General features: G+C 54.7%; 5 protein-coding genes across 5 annotated transcripts; 2 read left to right on the top strand and 3 right to left on the bottom strand.

Annotated features, from left to right (window-relative positions):
• Positions 1-359: 359 nt before the first annotated feature.
• GUITHDRAFT_113550 (hypothetical protein) lies at positions 360-1,511 on the top strand (the record flags this gene model as incomplete). The annotated part of the gene is made up of 5 exons (XM_005827232.1): positions 360-632; positions 677-756; positions 812-874; positions 917-1,102; positions 1,403-1,511. 5 exons carry the CDS (start codon positions 360-362, stop codon positions 1,509-1,511), a joined length of 711 nt encoding a protein of 236 aa, XP_005827289.1.
• Positions 1,512-1,736: 225 nt separating this feature from the next.
• On the bottom strand, positions 1,737-2,359 carry GUITHDRAFT_113549 (hypothetical protein; the record flags this gene model as incomplete). The annotated part of the gene is made up of 2 exons (XM_005827231.1): positions 1,737-2,136; positions 2,202-2,359. The coding sequence occupies 2 exons, from the start codon at positions 2,357-2,359 to the stop codon at positions 1,737-1,739; spliced, it is 558 nt and encodes a 185-aa protein (XP_005827288.1).
• Positions 2,360-3,212: 853 nt separating this feature from the next.
• GUITHDRAFT_142810 (hypothetical protein) lies at positions 3,213-7,430 on the bottom strand (the record flags this gene model as incomplete). The annotated part of the gene is made up of 23 exons (XM_005827230.1): positions 3,213-3,251; positions 3,304-3,366; positions 3,443-3,508; positions 3,638-3,668; positions 3,903-4,051; positions 4,220-4,261; positions 4,308-4,397; positions 4,465-4,524; positions 4,573-4,820; positions 4,861-4,968; positions 5,127-5,156; positions 5,199-5,248; positions 5,450-5,523; positions 5,571-5,624; positions 5,679-5,860; positions 5,981-6,047; positions 6,096-6,184; positions 6,234-6,350; positions 6,404-6,560; positions 6,613-6,650; positions 6,708-7,099; positions 7,151-7,209; positions 7,368-7,430. The coding sequence occupies 23 exons, from the start codon at positions 7,428-7,430 to the stop codon at positions 3,213-3,215; spliced, it is 2,268 nt and encodes a 755-aa protein (XP_005827287.1).
• Positions 7,431-8,705: 1,275 nt separating this feature from the next.
• On the bottom strand, positions 8,706-11,018 carry GUITHDRAFT_142809 (hypothetical protein; the record flags this gene model as incomplete). The annotated part of the gene is made up of 14 exons (XM_005827229.1): positions 8,706-8,753; positions 8,846-8,911; positions 9,210-9,269; positions 9,431-9,487; positions 9,536-9,598; positions 9,703-9,754; positions 9,807-9,998; positions 10,040-10,086; positions 10,146-10,191; positions 10,239-10,354; positions 10,402-10,536; positions 10,591-10,689; positions 10,746-10,905; positions 10,939-11,018. 14 exons carry the CDS (start codon positions 11,016-11,018, stop codon positions 8,706-8,708), a joined length of 1,221 nt encoding a protein of 406 aa, XP_005827286.1.
• Positions 11,019-11,320: 302 nt separating this feature from the next.
• On the top strand, positions 11,321-12,061 carry GUITHDRAFT_113547 (hypothetical protein; the record flags this gene model as incomplete). Its single annotated transcript, XM_005827228.1, has 1 exon — positions 11,321-12,061. The coding sequence occupies one exon, from the start codon at positions 11,321-11,323 to the stop codon at positions 12,059-12,061; it is 741 nt and encodes a 246-aa protein (XP_005827285.1).
• Between the last annotated feature and the right edge of the window lie 1,377 nt (positions 12,062-13,438).

The following is a 13,438-nucleotide window of genomic DNA, read 5'->3' as shown; positions in this document are numbered from 1 at the left end:
CCTCCCTCCCTCCCTCCCCTCCCTCCTTCCCTCCCTCCCCTCCCTCCTTCCCTCCCTCCCTCCCTCCCTCCCCTCCCCTCCCTCCCTCCCTCCTCCCCCGGTCTCTTCGTCACTTCAAAATCATCCTCTCGTCGTCTCTCGCTCCCTCTCGCTCCCTGTCTTGGACTTTGCATTTCCAAATCTTCCTATCTTCCCGTCTTGCTCCTCTTCATCTCCATCTTCCTCTTTCTCCGTCCCTTCAATCTTCTCACTTGTTGTCCTGCGTCCTGTTTCTCTAATCTGATTGCTTCTGCTTCGTGCTTGCTTCCCCTTCACCTCCTCCTCGATCGTTGCTCCATCATAATTGGTTTCAGCGGGCCATGGGGTCTTCGCCATCTCGCGTGCAGCCTGTTCCTTCCAGCAAGGGATCTCCTCGCACTGCTGCCGTCATCGAAGATGTTGTTGACACCTTACAAGGGTTGTGGTGCGTTACGTTTGACGAGCGTGCGGCATCCGAGACGTTCGATCGAGAGCAGCAGGAGATGCTCAGATGCGTCGACCACTGCTGGGAAGTGAGCGAGAAGCTGGAGAAGGAGAGCGATGAGTGGAGGAAGGAGGAGCTCAGGTTGCTTTTGGCCAAAGCAAGGGAGAAGGTAAGGAGGCTGGCTGTAGCCAACAAGGTCCTGACGTACTTCAGATGCGGTTCCTGAGGGCCAAGAGGAACTTTTCGAGTCTTGAATTCACTCATGCCCTCCCCTCGGGACGTCAGACGGTCAGGTTGACGCCCTCGTCCCTCCTCTCTTACCCTTGCTGTCTGACTCGTCCCACTCAGCGAAACAAAGACCGCTGCTGGACCCCGCGACGACTCTCCACTGCTTCCTTTCAGGGCCGAGGGGTAAGCTGGTAGTCTCTAAGCTCATTCGCTGACGATGAGCAGGCCGGTGGAGAAGGAAGAGAAAACCCAAGGGAGGAGAGGAGCAGAAGGAAAGGAGAATTCACGAAACTCGCAAGCAGCGAGACAGCAGAGAGGGCAGGACAAATGGTTGGCTGAGCAGACGAGGCAGAATGAGGAGCGGAGGAGGCTCCTCGCCAAGTCTCTCTTGTACGACCCAAGTAGATGGCGGTAAGCTCCATCCCTACCTCCCTGATTGCTTCCTTCCTTCTCCTGCTCCCTCCTCTTGCTCGCTTCCATTTTTTTCGTCTCTCTCGATGCTATTTCCTCTCCTATCTCACTCCTATACTCCTTACCTCCCTTCTTCCTCTTACCCTGACTCGACATCTTGTGTTTGAGTATGTTCACTGTTCTTTTGCCTTACTTTGTGTGCTGCTTTTCGATCATATACTGCCTACCATTGTGGTTGTTCGCCTTGGCTAGCGTTTCTGATCTGTCAGTTTGCTTTCACTTCTCATTTCATTTTCACAGGGATCGAGTTGTCTGCAAGCTTGCGCGAGAAAACGCGGAGATGGAGGAAATCATTGCGAATTACAGCGATGCAGCTTCAACAGTCTGCACCATCAGTCTAGATAGGTGAAGTTGCTGGAATCGGACATGAAAGTGCGTTCGAAAGGAGGGAAGGGAAAGGGAAGGGACAGGAGCACAAGAGCTCTTCGGATCGAAAGTGACCTTTCACTGGTTTCCATCATCGGTAAACGAGAACTTTCAGCTAGAGCTAACCTACATTCATTCTCACACATGTATATGAGGGCTTCTTTGTACATAAGGGGAAACAATATCTTCACTCGTCCTCGTGCTTTTGTTATGCACGGTAGATCCCTTCAGCGAGGGGGTGTAGGGATATAGACAGCTGGTAGTCATGGTAGGACCTCCACATGTGGTTATAGCGGAGGGGATGACCGAACCCGACGTTGGGATATTTCTTGCTCCCCTGAGCTGCCAGCTGCCTCCCTCCCTTGTTCTTGTAAGGCCACTTGACAAGTCCCAGCTTCCGGCAGACAAGCTTCATCGTTGATTTGCCGATACCAAGCTTGGACGCCGCAACGGGGAGGCTCTCGTGGAAGTGCTGCTCGAGCTTCTCCCATGTGATCTCAACCGCACAAGAGTTCTGCATTGGGAGTTGCCTGGACTGGATCACGACCACCTCGCACTTGCCCTTCTTAGAGTCGTCGCTCTCCTCCTTTACAGCAACAGCCTCGTCCCTGGCTTCCTCCACAGCCTCACAGTCCTTGAGGTTGAGGACAGAAGACCAATCTGCATCTTCTACTCCTTTTCTAGCTCGGTCCACACAGGGGAAGTTTCCTGCTCCTCTGGCTCCAAGAAAAGCTGATTGTCGTCCATGTCGACCTCGGAGTCGGAAGATACGAAACTCTCGTCGCTGAGATCTTCCATCTGCAGATGGGTCCTCATATCAAAGCACTCCATGTCTGCTGTCGCGGAATCAAAGGGAAGTGAATGGCTGAAGGAAATGAAGGGAACGGGTCGGGGCAGGGGGGAGAGGCAACGTACGAAGCTAACAAGTTGCGGTCGAAGGCGTAGAGAGCTGGTTTGCAACCCACGGAGTAGGATGTGGAGGATAAGGGAGGGGAGTGCTAGAGTTGAAAGCGAGAAGTTAGAGGAGGGGGGCGGGGCACAGGATGTGAGGGTGGCGGAGGGATGAGCGAGGAGGGAGGGATGGGGGGAGGGAGGATGAAGATGGAGGAAGAGGGAGGTAGACTGATGACTCTCGTGAAAAGGAGGTGGGGTAATACAGGACGGGGTTGTACTAAGTGGAGGATAACAGCACACTAGGGTGGGTACAAGAAAGGGGTATTAAAACAGGAAAATTGAAGGGAAAAGTATGGGTAGGTGAATTTACACACGGGGTACTTGATTGAATGTTTCTCAAGTCAATGGGGATGTGAGGGGTGGGTGATATGTCAACGGGCGAAAGTAGGGGTTAGATTGGGTATCGGGGTTATTCCTCCAGTTCTGATAAAAAGATTTAAACGAGATTTGTTGAATCTTTGCTATTTTGAAACGCTTGAGTCTTCGGTTCTTCCCCAAGTTTACCGAAACGGTGCATTTTGGACTATCACTGTGAAATCCGGGGAAGAAACTCTTTTGAACACATCGTTTCGAACATTCCCCATGTTTTCCGAAAGTTCGAGAAGGAGTGGAACATCGAGGGGCCCGAACGCATGGCAACAGACTGCCAGGGGAGGAAAGAAGGATGGGCGAGAGACGGAGCAAACAAAATCTAGTCGTGCTTCAGCTTTGTCAAATGAATAAAGAAAGCTCAGGAGAAATCTAGTAAGCTTCCCGCCTGTTGATTTGCCTGCGATACCCTTGAGCTTCACCCTGTTCGAGGAGGGGGAGGAGGCTGTTACCTGCCCAGCGCCAGTCCTGGCTCTCGTTTCCTCTAGATACTTGTTGATATTCAGAGGCGTCGCCTGCAGTGCAACGAGAGAGAAGGAGGCGAAAAGTCAGCCTAGAAGACTTGCTCGGGAAAAGGAAAGATGGTTTCACCTTCACAGACGAAGGAGCAAAGGAGGCGGGGGTTGCTGGAACGCTGCTTCCTCCCTGTCCACCACTCTGTCAGGAACACCAAGGTGCTTGTAGACGCATACAGGGTAACGATGATAAAACTGCGAACTCCCACCACTGGGCGCGATCTGATTCGAAGTCAGGCAGATAGTCGGAGCGTCTAATCGTAGTCACGACCTTGAGTGGAATCTCCAGGATCTCTCCGGTGCTGGGCGATTGAAGCAGATGAGAACCAGCAGGAAAGAGAAGCACAGGAAGAAGGGGGAGAGGGAGGGAGGAGGGGAGGGAGGGAGGGAGGGAGAAAGGGAGGAAGGGAGGGAGGGAGGGAGGGATGGAGGGAGCGAAAGCGGGAGAGCGCGGCAGTAGGAGGAAAGGAGAGGAGGGAAGGGAGGGCAACGGTGGGAGGGAACGGGAGTGCTAATGATTCAGAGGGAGGTAGTACCTGAATCCAATCTCTCCCAGTGCCTGTATCCTGAGCACACCTAAGAAGGAGATCATGCATAGGTAGAGAGACGAGGAGAGGAAATGCGAACCGACGGTTGGGTCCTTCAGCCCCTTGTCTGCAAGGAGGTCGGCAACCTTGCGTCGTAGCTGCAACCCAAGTGAGGCCACCATGACGCGAGCAGAGAAGGATGCAGAAGCTGCAGAACGATGGGAGTGCTGGGAAGGAGAGAGAAACGGATGGATAGAGGAAGGCAAGGGAGTGAACAGGGAAAGGAGGGAGGGCAGGGGGGAGAAAGGTAGCTGAGTCAGTAGGACCTGCATGATCTCGTTGGCGTCTTCCGCGTTCCTCAGCTTGGCCTACAGAGGAGTATGAGGAAGAGGCAGCGCGGGGAGTCTCGAGCACCTCAATCAGCATCTCCTCCAGCTCTCCCCTCGTGTTGTCTCTGCTCAAGCCGCTGCTTCCCCGCTTCACTGCAGCCTCCAGCTCCTCGTTCTGCCCGCCTCTCGTCACCAAGAGCTCACAGCTGCTGTCGAGCTGGACACCGTCCAGTCTTTCCTACCTTGGACTTGAGCTGGGAGTTCTCAGCACCTAGCCTTCTCAGCTCCCGACCAGCTGCATTCTGCGAGGTCTGTCAAGCTCATGGCCTCAACGTTCAGCTTTGCCCCACCTGAGCCTCTCTCGCACTCTCGAGTGCTCTGCTCAGCTCCTCCACCCGCCTCATCAGCAGCTTCTCTTGCTCGCTCGAAGCGTGCGGTGCCGGGGCACTCGCGCTCGGGGGAAGCGCCGGAGTCTGCGGGAACGCGAAGCCGAGGTTGTCCTGAGCTGGCGGCAGGTTGTGCTGGGGCTGTTGGGCGGGAGGAGGGAAGCTGATTCCTTGCATGGCATCGAAGGTCATGCCATGAGGTGCTCCTGACACTGGCAGGCGTCAGAACGATCGTGTCCTCTCCTCCCTCACCTTCAAACGTGCTGAGCGAGCTCTGGTGGTGCTCCCTCTGTGGGGTCTCGAGGAGCTGAGGAGTCGGAGGAGGAGCCATCTCTCTCTGAGGCCCTGCGGCTCCAGCCCCTGCCATGCCAGTCAGGAGGCTGACGGAAATCAACGAGGAAGAGGAAGGTGAGGAGAAGACATGATGATCAGAGGAAGGGAGAGAGAGGAAGATCATGGAGGGAGGGATGTTTCATTGGGAGAGCATGGAGAGCGTGGCAGGTTCTGCTTCCACAGACCTCTCCGAGACCGTCGGTTGTTCGTTCCTGCTGCACCAGACTCAGCCAGCAGCCTCAAGAGGATTTGAGTACCTGGCGGAGGAGCTCCTAACGAGCCAGCCAGGGCAGACAATGCGTTCGAGCTGCCAAGAGGGACGGGAAGTCAAACGCATCATGGTGGGGAGAACGAGCCGGCAGTGGGGCCGAGAAATGGAGGGATGGAGAGAGGAAAGAGGGAGCGTGGAGGAGGCGAGAGGAGGGAGGAGGGAGGAAGAGGGGGGGGGAGAGCGGGCGGTAAGAGGAGCCAAACGATACAAGAGGGATGTACAACACCAAGGAGCTACCTGTCTTGGGCCTCTGCAGCGATCTCGTCCTTAGTTCGAATCTTTACCATCAGTTTCGGTTTGTCATGAACCACCTTGGTGTCGTCATGAGCAGAGGAGCAAGCACCAGAACGTGACTCACCTCTCCCCACTCGTCCTCTTCAACTTCCTCCTTGCCTTGCGTGAAAGGCTTCTCCTGCCCCACTCCAACATGAATGGATGAATGGAGGCTGTCAGAGGTAAAATGTACCTGCAGCGCAAAAGCGTCCAGCCCATCTGAATGGTGGCCACCAGCAGGAGCAGGTGTGGGAGCAGCAGGAGCGGAGGCAGCAGCAGGAGTGGGAGCAGGAGCGTCAAACAAATCCCAGCCAGCATTTTCGGTGGAAGACGGAGGAGCAGCCGAAGGAAAGGAGAAGGCGTTAAGTTCTCCACCTGGAGAGGCAAAGTTGTCTGCAACGTGGGGCTAGTCAACGTGAAGGGAGGTAGAGGAGAGAAGGGGGAGGAAGAAAGGATGAAGAACGGATGACAAGGAGATCTCAGGTGGGTCCTTACGCTGAGCTGAGCTGGGCATGTCAAACTGGTGGGAAATCTCGTCAAAGGAAGCGGGCGAGGTCGCGGCCTGGGGTGACTGCATCAGCCTTGAGGAGAACCTCAGCCGAATGACAACCTGAGCGGGAGCAGGGGGATGAGCAGGAGGAGGAGCTGGAGGAGCGATGGCCTCAAACATGGCAGCGATGCTGTCTTCAGTAGGAAGGACTGCGTGCCATTGAGCGCCACACGTGCATCGGACGTCTTCCACCCTCACCGTCTTGCGTGGCGGCTGGCTCATGCACGACGGGAGGCTGGTGGACTTCGGTAGCAGACATTACTGGAAACTCGAAGGAGACTTCAGGCGCATCTGCCGGGTACTGAAACTGATCGCCTGAAACAAGTTGAGGGTAAGCACACGCCCGACAAGAGCCAAACAAGCTCTACCTCCTCCCATCTGCATGGCGAAGGGCTGCTCTTGGAGACCGTTAGCCTCTACTCCCCCCAGATCTGCCATCTCGTTGTGCCCACTTTCCTCTGCCTGCTGATTTTGATCCTCCCCATCAAAGATTCCCAACCCTGCAAACCCTTGCATCCCGTCGCTCTGCACAGGACCGATCAGCAAGGGCAGGCAGCAAGCTCGGAGCTCTGTTCACCTGTGTGGTGAGCATGCTGCTGTCATCAAACATAGGAGCTGCACGATGAAGATCGATCGTCAACCTCTGTCAGATCACCAAAGGAAGGCACCCACCTTGGAGCACCCCGATCGAACTGGCAGGCCCAGAGGTCGGAGACTGCTTCTGCGGAGACTCTACCCTCCACCCCCCTGTGCCCTCCACGTCTGTACCGATGATCGTGCTCTGGAACGGATCGCTGAGATCAAAGGGCTGGGACTGGTGATCAGAATGCGGCGGTCCTTGGGGGCTGGCCGACAGCCCTTGCATGCCGTGGGCCAGGTGGTTGGAGGGTTCGCCGTCCCCCGACGGGGTGTCGTCGCCGAAGATTCCTCCCATGGTCTCTGCGATGTTCATGTCCACCTTCATCGGCGCCGAGAACATGTCTGAAATGCCTCCTGAGCCCTCCTGCTCCAAGTTGCTCACGGCAGGGGCAATTTCGAAAGGAGCTTCGCCCTGCTCATTGGGCCTGTGGAGTCAGGGGATCAGTGGAAGGACAGGGATGAAGAGCATGGCGTACCAGCTCATCGGTGGAGATGAATTCTGCTTCTGAAAGGCCTGAAGTTGTTTGCGCTTGCCCTGCAAGCTCGTGTCAACAGGACTTCAGCAAATCGCTCCACCCTCTTGTCCTCAAATCTGCATTGTTTCTAGCCCCCCCCGCAGGGTAGACTGTATCTAGAAACACCTTATTTCTCTTGTCTTCCAAGAAGCTGCCTTCCCAACATAACTTGCCCCACCGATCCACGGGATTTGCATCCTTTCCTCTTCTCCCCTCTACTGGCACGCTTCGCGCCATCCATTCTCCTTCTTCTATTCCTTCTGTCCTGTCGTTCCCTCTGCCCTCATGACCATGACAACGACACTGTGCTGGGTCATCAGGTTGAGCTGTTCTGTCCTCCTTATCTCAACATTCTTCTCGTCGACCTGCCCTATTCGTCGCCATTGCAAATCTGCATGGAAGGGATCGGGATTCGTTTGCCACCGGTAGTGGATGAAAAAGAAGGGGTAGGTAGCTGTACCATCCCTACTATTCCAGTTCGTACATCCATGGAAAGTGATTTTATAGTAATCACTATAATTATCAGAGCATATCCCCATCCGTGGCCAGTATTAACCATAGGTAATTTGAATGATGGGGGTAGTAAGTGACCCGGGTGATTGAAAATGAGGGGTCGTTGGACTAGGGGACTAATGGCGATAAACAAAAAATTTACTACCCCACCCCTGGAAAAGACTACCCACCATATAAATTTGAGTTACATACCCCACCATCACTGCTTCAGGAAACAACATAAGATTTATACCCTCTGCAAGTACCCCCGTATCACCAAGGACCCTATCAAAATTTCGACCCCACCCTTGCAATTTTCCACTACACCCCCAACGTGGGTTCCTACAACCTCCAGTGCGCATTGCCCATGGGGTGCGGTCTAAATTAGTGGGTAGGGGTACTTTGACTACCCCTACGTACTAGTTTAATTCATACACACTCTTCATGAGAACGAGCAGTAGTGGTGCTCTGAAGATTGTTATCGACAAGGGGGTGGGTGGTAGAGTGAGGGGTATGTAGGAAAGCAAAGGGGGTAGTTTGATAGCCCAAGGATCGGACATGCCAAGCAAGCATCACGGCCAGGAGCATATGCGACGAGAGCATGAGCGATGGCCGTGAAGGAGAGAGAGGATGCGAAAGGCATGCTAGAACACTTGTTGCACGTACACGCTTGCGGATTCAACTTCATTGCAAACTGCATCAATCGTCGAAGCAAGGGAGGACAGTTTTCAGACACCTGTCATGATCTGTAGATTAGGAGGGTCGAAATTGAAAAGCACAGAGATGCTGTTGCAGAGACCTGTTTTGTGGGTCGATTGGACGAGCTTTGGGATGAAGCTTCACTTGGTATCTTAACAACTTGCTGTATCTGCAGAATTCCATTACACGGGCATTTCGTCAGCTTCGAAATCTTCACCTTACAATCGCCATGTGCACATATTGCAACACCGACTTTTTGTTGAGCACCCTCCTCGCCCTGCGCATGTCTTGTATCAACCTCTCGGTTCAGGTTCACATGCTTCTTTCACGTGTTCACGAGCGAGTCGGAGATGTTGAGGACTACGTCGTCGTTCTGCCGCGCCCATAGAACAGCCTCGAACAAGTCGGAGAGGTCCTAGAGGAGGCGACTTAGTGAGGTCGCAGCAGAAAGAAGCTGTGACGTACCCTCTTGATAGGAAGGTAATGGGTGTAGGGCTTGAAGAAACCGTAGTAGAACTCCTCGCATGGAAGCTTGATGCAGTGTAAGCAACGAACGGGAGAGCATCGGCCAAAGGGGAGGCAGGGGGCAGGGAGGCAGGCGGGCAGGCGGGCAGGTGGGCAGGCGGGCAAGAGGAGAAAGAGGAGAAAAAGGAGGAAGAGGAGAAAGAAGAGAAAGAGGAGGGACAGAGAAAAGAGGGAGCAAGTCAGGATATGATAAGAGTAGGGCCTTTTGAACCTGTTGCATGAGAAGGAGACTTCGAATGTGAGCCAGCGATCCTGAGCAGCATCGTGACGAGGGCGACGGAGCTGAGACGATGGAGAAACTTACGAATGCGCATCGACCAGAAGTCATGGCCTTCCAGATGCTTTCCTCGAGCAAATCAGGTAACTTCCACAGACAGACAGGAGGAGTAGCAGGAGCAGGAGCAGGAGCAGGAGCAGGAGCAGGAGCAGGAGCAGGAGCAGGAGCAGGAGCAGGAGCAGGAGCAGGAGCAGGAGCAGGAGCAGGAGCAGGAGAAAGGGAGGGATGGGGGACAGTGCAGGATGTACCAGGAGATACTTGTATCGGGCTGATTCGTGAATATCCCCGAACTGGGGGATCCCGTCCTGAACATGCAAGATATGCGAAAGGACGAGAAGGACGAGACTTGACACCTTCTCAAGCATGTCTGTCCGGATCTCGTCGTACCATTCCGCATCCACAAGGTCTTTTGCTACCTGTGGGGAAGTGAAACGCGAGCGAGGAAGGGAGGGAGAGGGAGAGGGAGAGACAGAGAGACAGAGAGACGGGGAAGGGAGTGGGGAAGGGAGTATACGAGCACCTTGCTCATCGTCATGGCCGCTGTCCTTCCATGTGACTTGTAGAACCAGCAGCTGGCAGGAGCTCTCTGTCAAAGATAGCATACCTTGTCACTACTGCTGTCACCTTCCTCTGAAAAACGCGACATCAAGCTTCGAGTCCCAGGGGAACAACGCTTCTGTTGTTTGAAACCTGCCTGCAAGTTCAGGCCAGCAGTTCAGGGACTCTGTTGCAGCTGACAGCTCGGAGTATTCTTGGTCGAGGAGGTCAAAGTCGTAGAAGGTGGTGGGAAACGAGATGTCGTAGGAGAAAGCGCAGCTGCAGGATACTTGAGAATGGCCCCGACAGTCCCAGTCAACCTTGTAGCGGAGAAGATCGCAATCTTGAGAGGGTTCGTCTCGTTGACCTGGGAACATTGTCACCAAGAGGACAGTCGACGACAAGGGATAGAGCAGCAAGTCGTACCCTGATGATGGGATTTCCAAAATGATTCCCATAGATCCGGTAGTGCCTGTATGTTTATCAGTGCAACATTCGACCTTAACTCCATGAGCTGACAGCTGCCAGTCGTGGCCATGAAACTGAGGCTCGTGCTCCTTGAAGCTTCCAGCAGAGCCTCCAACAGCCTCGCACGACCTCGATGCTCCAGAGCGAGCGCTTTCTAGGAAGGATTCCTGGGAAGCAGTTTGAGGTGTACCAGCCATCAGCACGAGGGCCGCACGTTCAGCGCGAAGGGAGGGCAGTAGGTCGAATCTCCCCAGCTCATCGTGTCTTCCTGGCTCCGAAGGACTTTGTTGTAGTCATGAAAGTTGATCACAAACTCTACATCCGGTAGGTCCGGTTGTAACTTGACCAGCTTATCGGGGCCAGTCAGAGGACAAGGGGAAGCTCAGGTTGGTGAGAGGCCTACCTCTGCGAATATGGTGTACACAGCCTTCACGCGCTTCCGGTGGTGCTCGTTCCAGAATGGCTGGATCCCACCCACAGCATAGACTGTACCGTTCACAATCTTGTGGCAACTCCACGTTAGCACATTCCTTCTTTCTCGCACAGAAGAAGTTCAACCTGGAAGTGAGTGTTCCATCGTGCCTCGTTGGGATCGCAAGTATCTTTGCATGCCCCGAGTCTCATCGCCAGCTTGACTGCGTCGGCTCCGAGCCCATGCTCCTTGTACGGCTCCAACTTCCTGATGACCGCCATGTCAAGGTATTCCTTGCTTTGTGTCCTTGTTCCCTAGAAGTTCTCTCCTCCCTCTCACCTCCTCAGGAAGGAGTCGTAGACTGCGAACGTCTCTTCGTCGTACCATCCTGGTCGATCTCCCGTCGTCATCGTCGCCATTGTCGCCAGTGCCGCTACAACCCACCAGTATGACTGCCTCATTGCGCCCATTCCCCCCTGGGCATCGCGTTTTTACTCAATATACCATGACCCTACCACCCCCTCTTCTTTCAGGAACCACCTCCACGATTCCCACAGGACATATAAAGGATATGGCTTGCTGGAGGGCGGTACCCGACGGCATGAAGCAGCAGCTCCTCCTCCTCCTCTCCTTCCTCCTCCTCCTCTCTACCTCCTCAGGCTTCTCGTTCTCCTCTCCTGCAGCGGGGCCTGCCAGGCTCGGCATCGCAAGGCATCGTTGCATGCAACCCTCCCACCTGAGACCCACGATGATGGCGACGGAGGTGCAGGAGCAGAAAATCTCGTTGGAGGATGAGAGATCGTTGCAGTTCCCATGGATCTTCAAAGGAAGGGTTTGGTTTCAGCCGAGGATAGTTAGGAGCAAGCAGGAGAGCCTGCCGTCAGGAGCCGCTCCTCTCTCGCTCTTCGGGTGGAGCCTAGGGGGGGTTGTGTGCCTGGAGTACGACGAGTCTCCCTTCGGAGCATACCTTGAGTTCGTGGAGATGGGATCGCTGGTGCTGCAGCAAGGCTTCGTCGGGCACTGGGGCAAGAGGCTGTGCGTGAGCACCAAGGGGGCGGAGGAGAGGTGTAAGGAGATCTGGGGGGTACCGGCAGAGAGCATCAACATCGACTTTGATGCGGCTCCTGCCACGAGCATGAGCGTGGAGCAGGGAGAGGAAGGTGTCAGGGTGCTGGGATGGGGCAAGATGGGCAGGGACAAGGCGGATGACTACTGGGGCAGTATCCCCCTGCTATGGACGCCGCAAGTCAAGACGCTGTGGTTTCCCGTGCAGTTGGGAGCAGGGAGCGGGAGGGAGGAGGAAGGACTGAGGCTTCACAGGCTGAGGGTGTCGGGGAAGGATGTGCGGATCACTCTAGATCGACCCCGTGTGCTGCCGTCAGGAGAGTTTGTCCCCGGGATCGGGCTGGGGGTGAAGAACGTGAAGATTGAGATCTCAGAGAGGTTGGGAGCGAGCATGTGAGGGCGATGGGGCAAGGGAGGTAGAGCGCTGCTAGGATAGCGAACTACAAAGATAGAGAGCTGCTGGTCTGTCTGGCAAGAGAAAAGATGTTCACATGTGGGTGTACTTTGTTTCATAAGTATGACAATGAAACCATGGTTGCTGTTCGCTCTTTCGTCTCTTGTGCTTGACTTGTTCACTTGTAGTATTCTCATCTATCACAATCCTTGCTATCGTTTTCTTGCTGACTTCTTGCTTCTTCCGCACCTTCCCCTCCCTTCCGTGCGCTACCCTCGTCGTTTTCTTCGCGTTTGACGCCCCCACTCTCCTCTTCCTGCTTCTCCTGCTCCCCAAAATGCTGCTCCTCCTCCCCCTCCTCCTCCTCGCGTTTTGAAGCGAGAGTACCAGAAGCTTCTTGTCCCGCCAGCTTCTCTTCCTCGTCCTTGTCCTTCTCCTGGACGTCCGATTCTTCTCTGCTTCCAACCCGCTTTGATCCTTCACGGCGTTGAGCTGATCCTTCCTCCTGCTCTTCCTCCTGCTGCCTTTTGTTCTCTTCCCCTCCCTCCAACGGCTTCTTCTCCTTCCTTCGAGTTTCTTCTTCCTCCTCGCCTTTCGCAGTTTCTCTTCCAACTGTCGAGCTTGCGTTGTGCCCTGACTGATCAAACTGACGACTGCCATCGGGCTGGTGGTCTCCTGTGACTGCTTCAGGAGAGGAGGAGGATGAGAAGGAGACGAAAGGCAAGTGCTATAGAAACGAAGGTAGAGGAGGTGAGGTAGCAGCGTCAAACGCAATGGAAGGGGAGAAAGGAGTTGAAATCGGAGGAAAGGGGAATAGGAAACAGGAGATAAATGCTTGGGGGAGATGGAAGTGGAGGTGGTGTTGAAGGAGGAGGAAGAGGGAGAGGCCAAGGGGTTTAGGTGGTTTCAACAGTAACCTTGTGGTCGGCGAAATCTCCTCCTCCTCCTCTTCGCGCATCCTCTTGCAAAACAAGGTCCCATGAAGGCAGTGAAGAGAGTCGCTGTCCCCACAAGAACGCTCATCCAGATCTCCAGCCCGATGCCTGGAGAGGAGGGGATGAGAGCAGGTACTGGAGAAGGTAGAGGAAGAGAAGCAGGATCAGGGGGATAGAAGAAGGAATGTCGAGGAGCCGGAAAAAGGAGGGCGAAGGAAGGTAAAGATAAAGAGCAGGAGCAGGAGCAGCAGCAGGAGCAGCAGCAGCAGCAGGAGCAGAAGCAGGAGCAGCAGCAGAGGCACGAGCAGGAGCAGGAGCAGCAGCAGGAGCAGGAGCAGCAGCAGGAGCAGCAGCAGGAGCAGGATCGAGAAATCGGCTACCGAGAACAGAAAGAAACGGGCGAGGATGACTTAGATTATGCTCCTCTGTCAGGCAAGACACTATG

The sequence above is a fragment of the Guillardia theta genome, assembly GCF_000315625.1.
Source record: "Guillardia theta CCMP2712 unplaced genomic scaffold GUITHscaffold_68, whole genome shotgun sequence".
NCBI classification, from domain to species: Eukaryota; class Cryptophyceae; order Pyrenomonadales; family Geminigeraceae; genus Guillardia; species Guillardia theta.
Note: the sequence above shows the minus strand (reverse complement) of the source record. Positions and strands in the feature narration are given on the sequence as shown.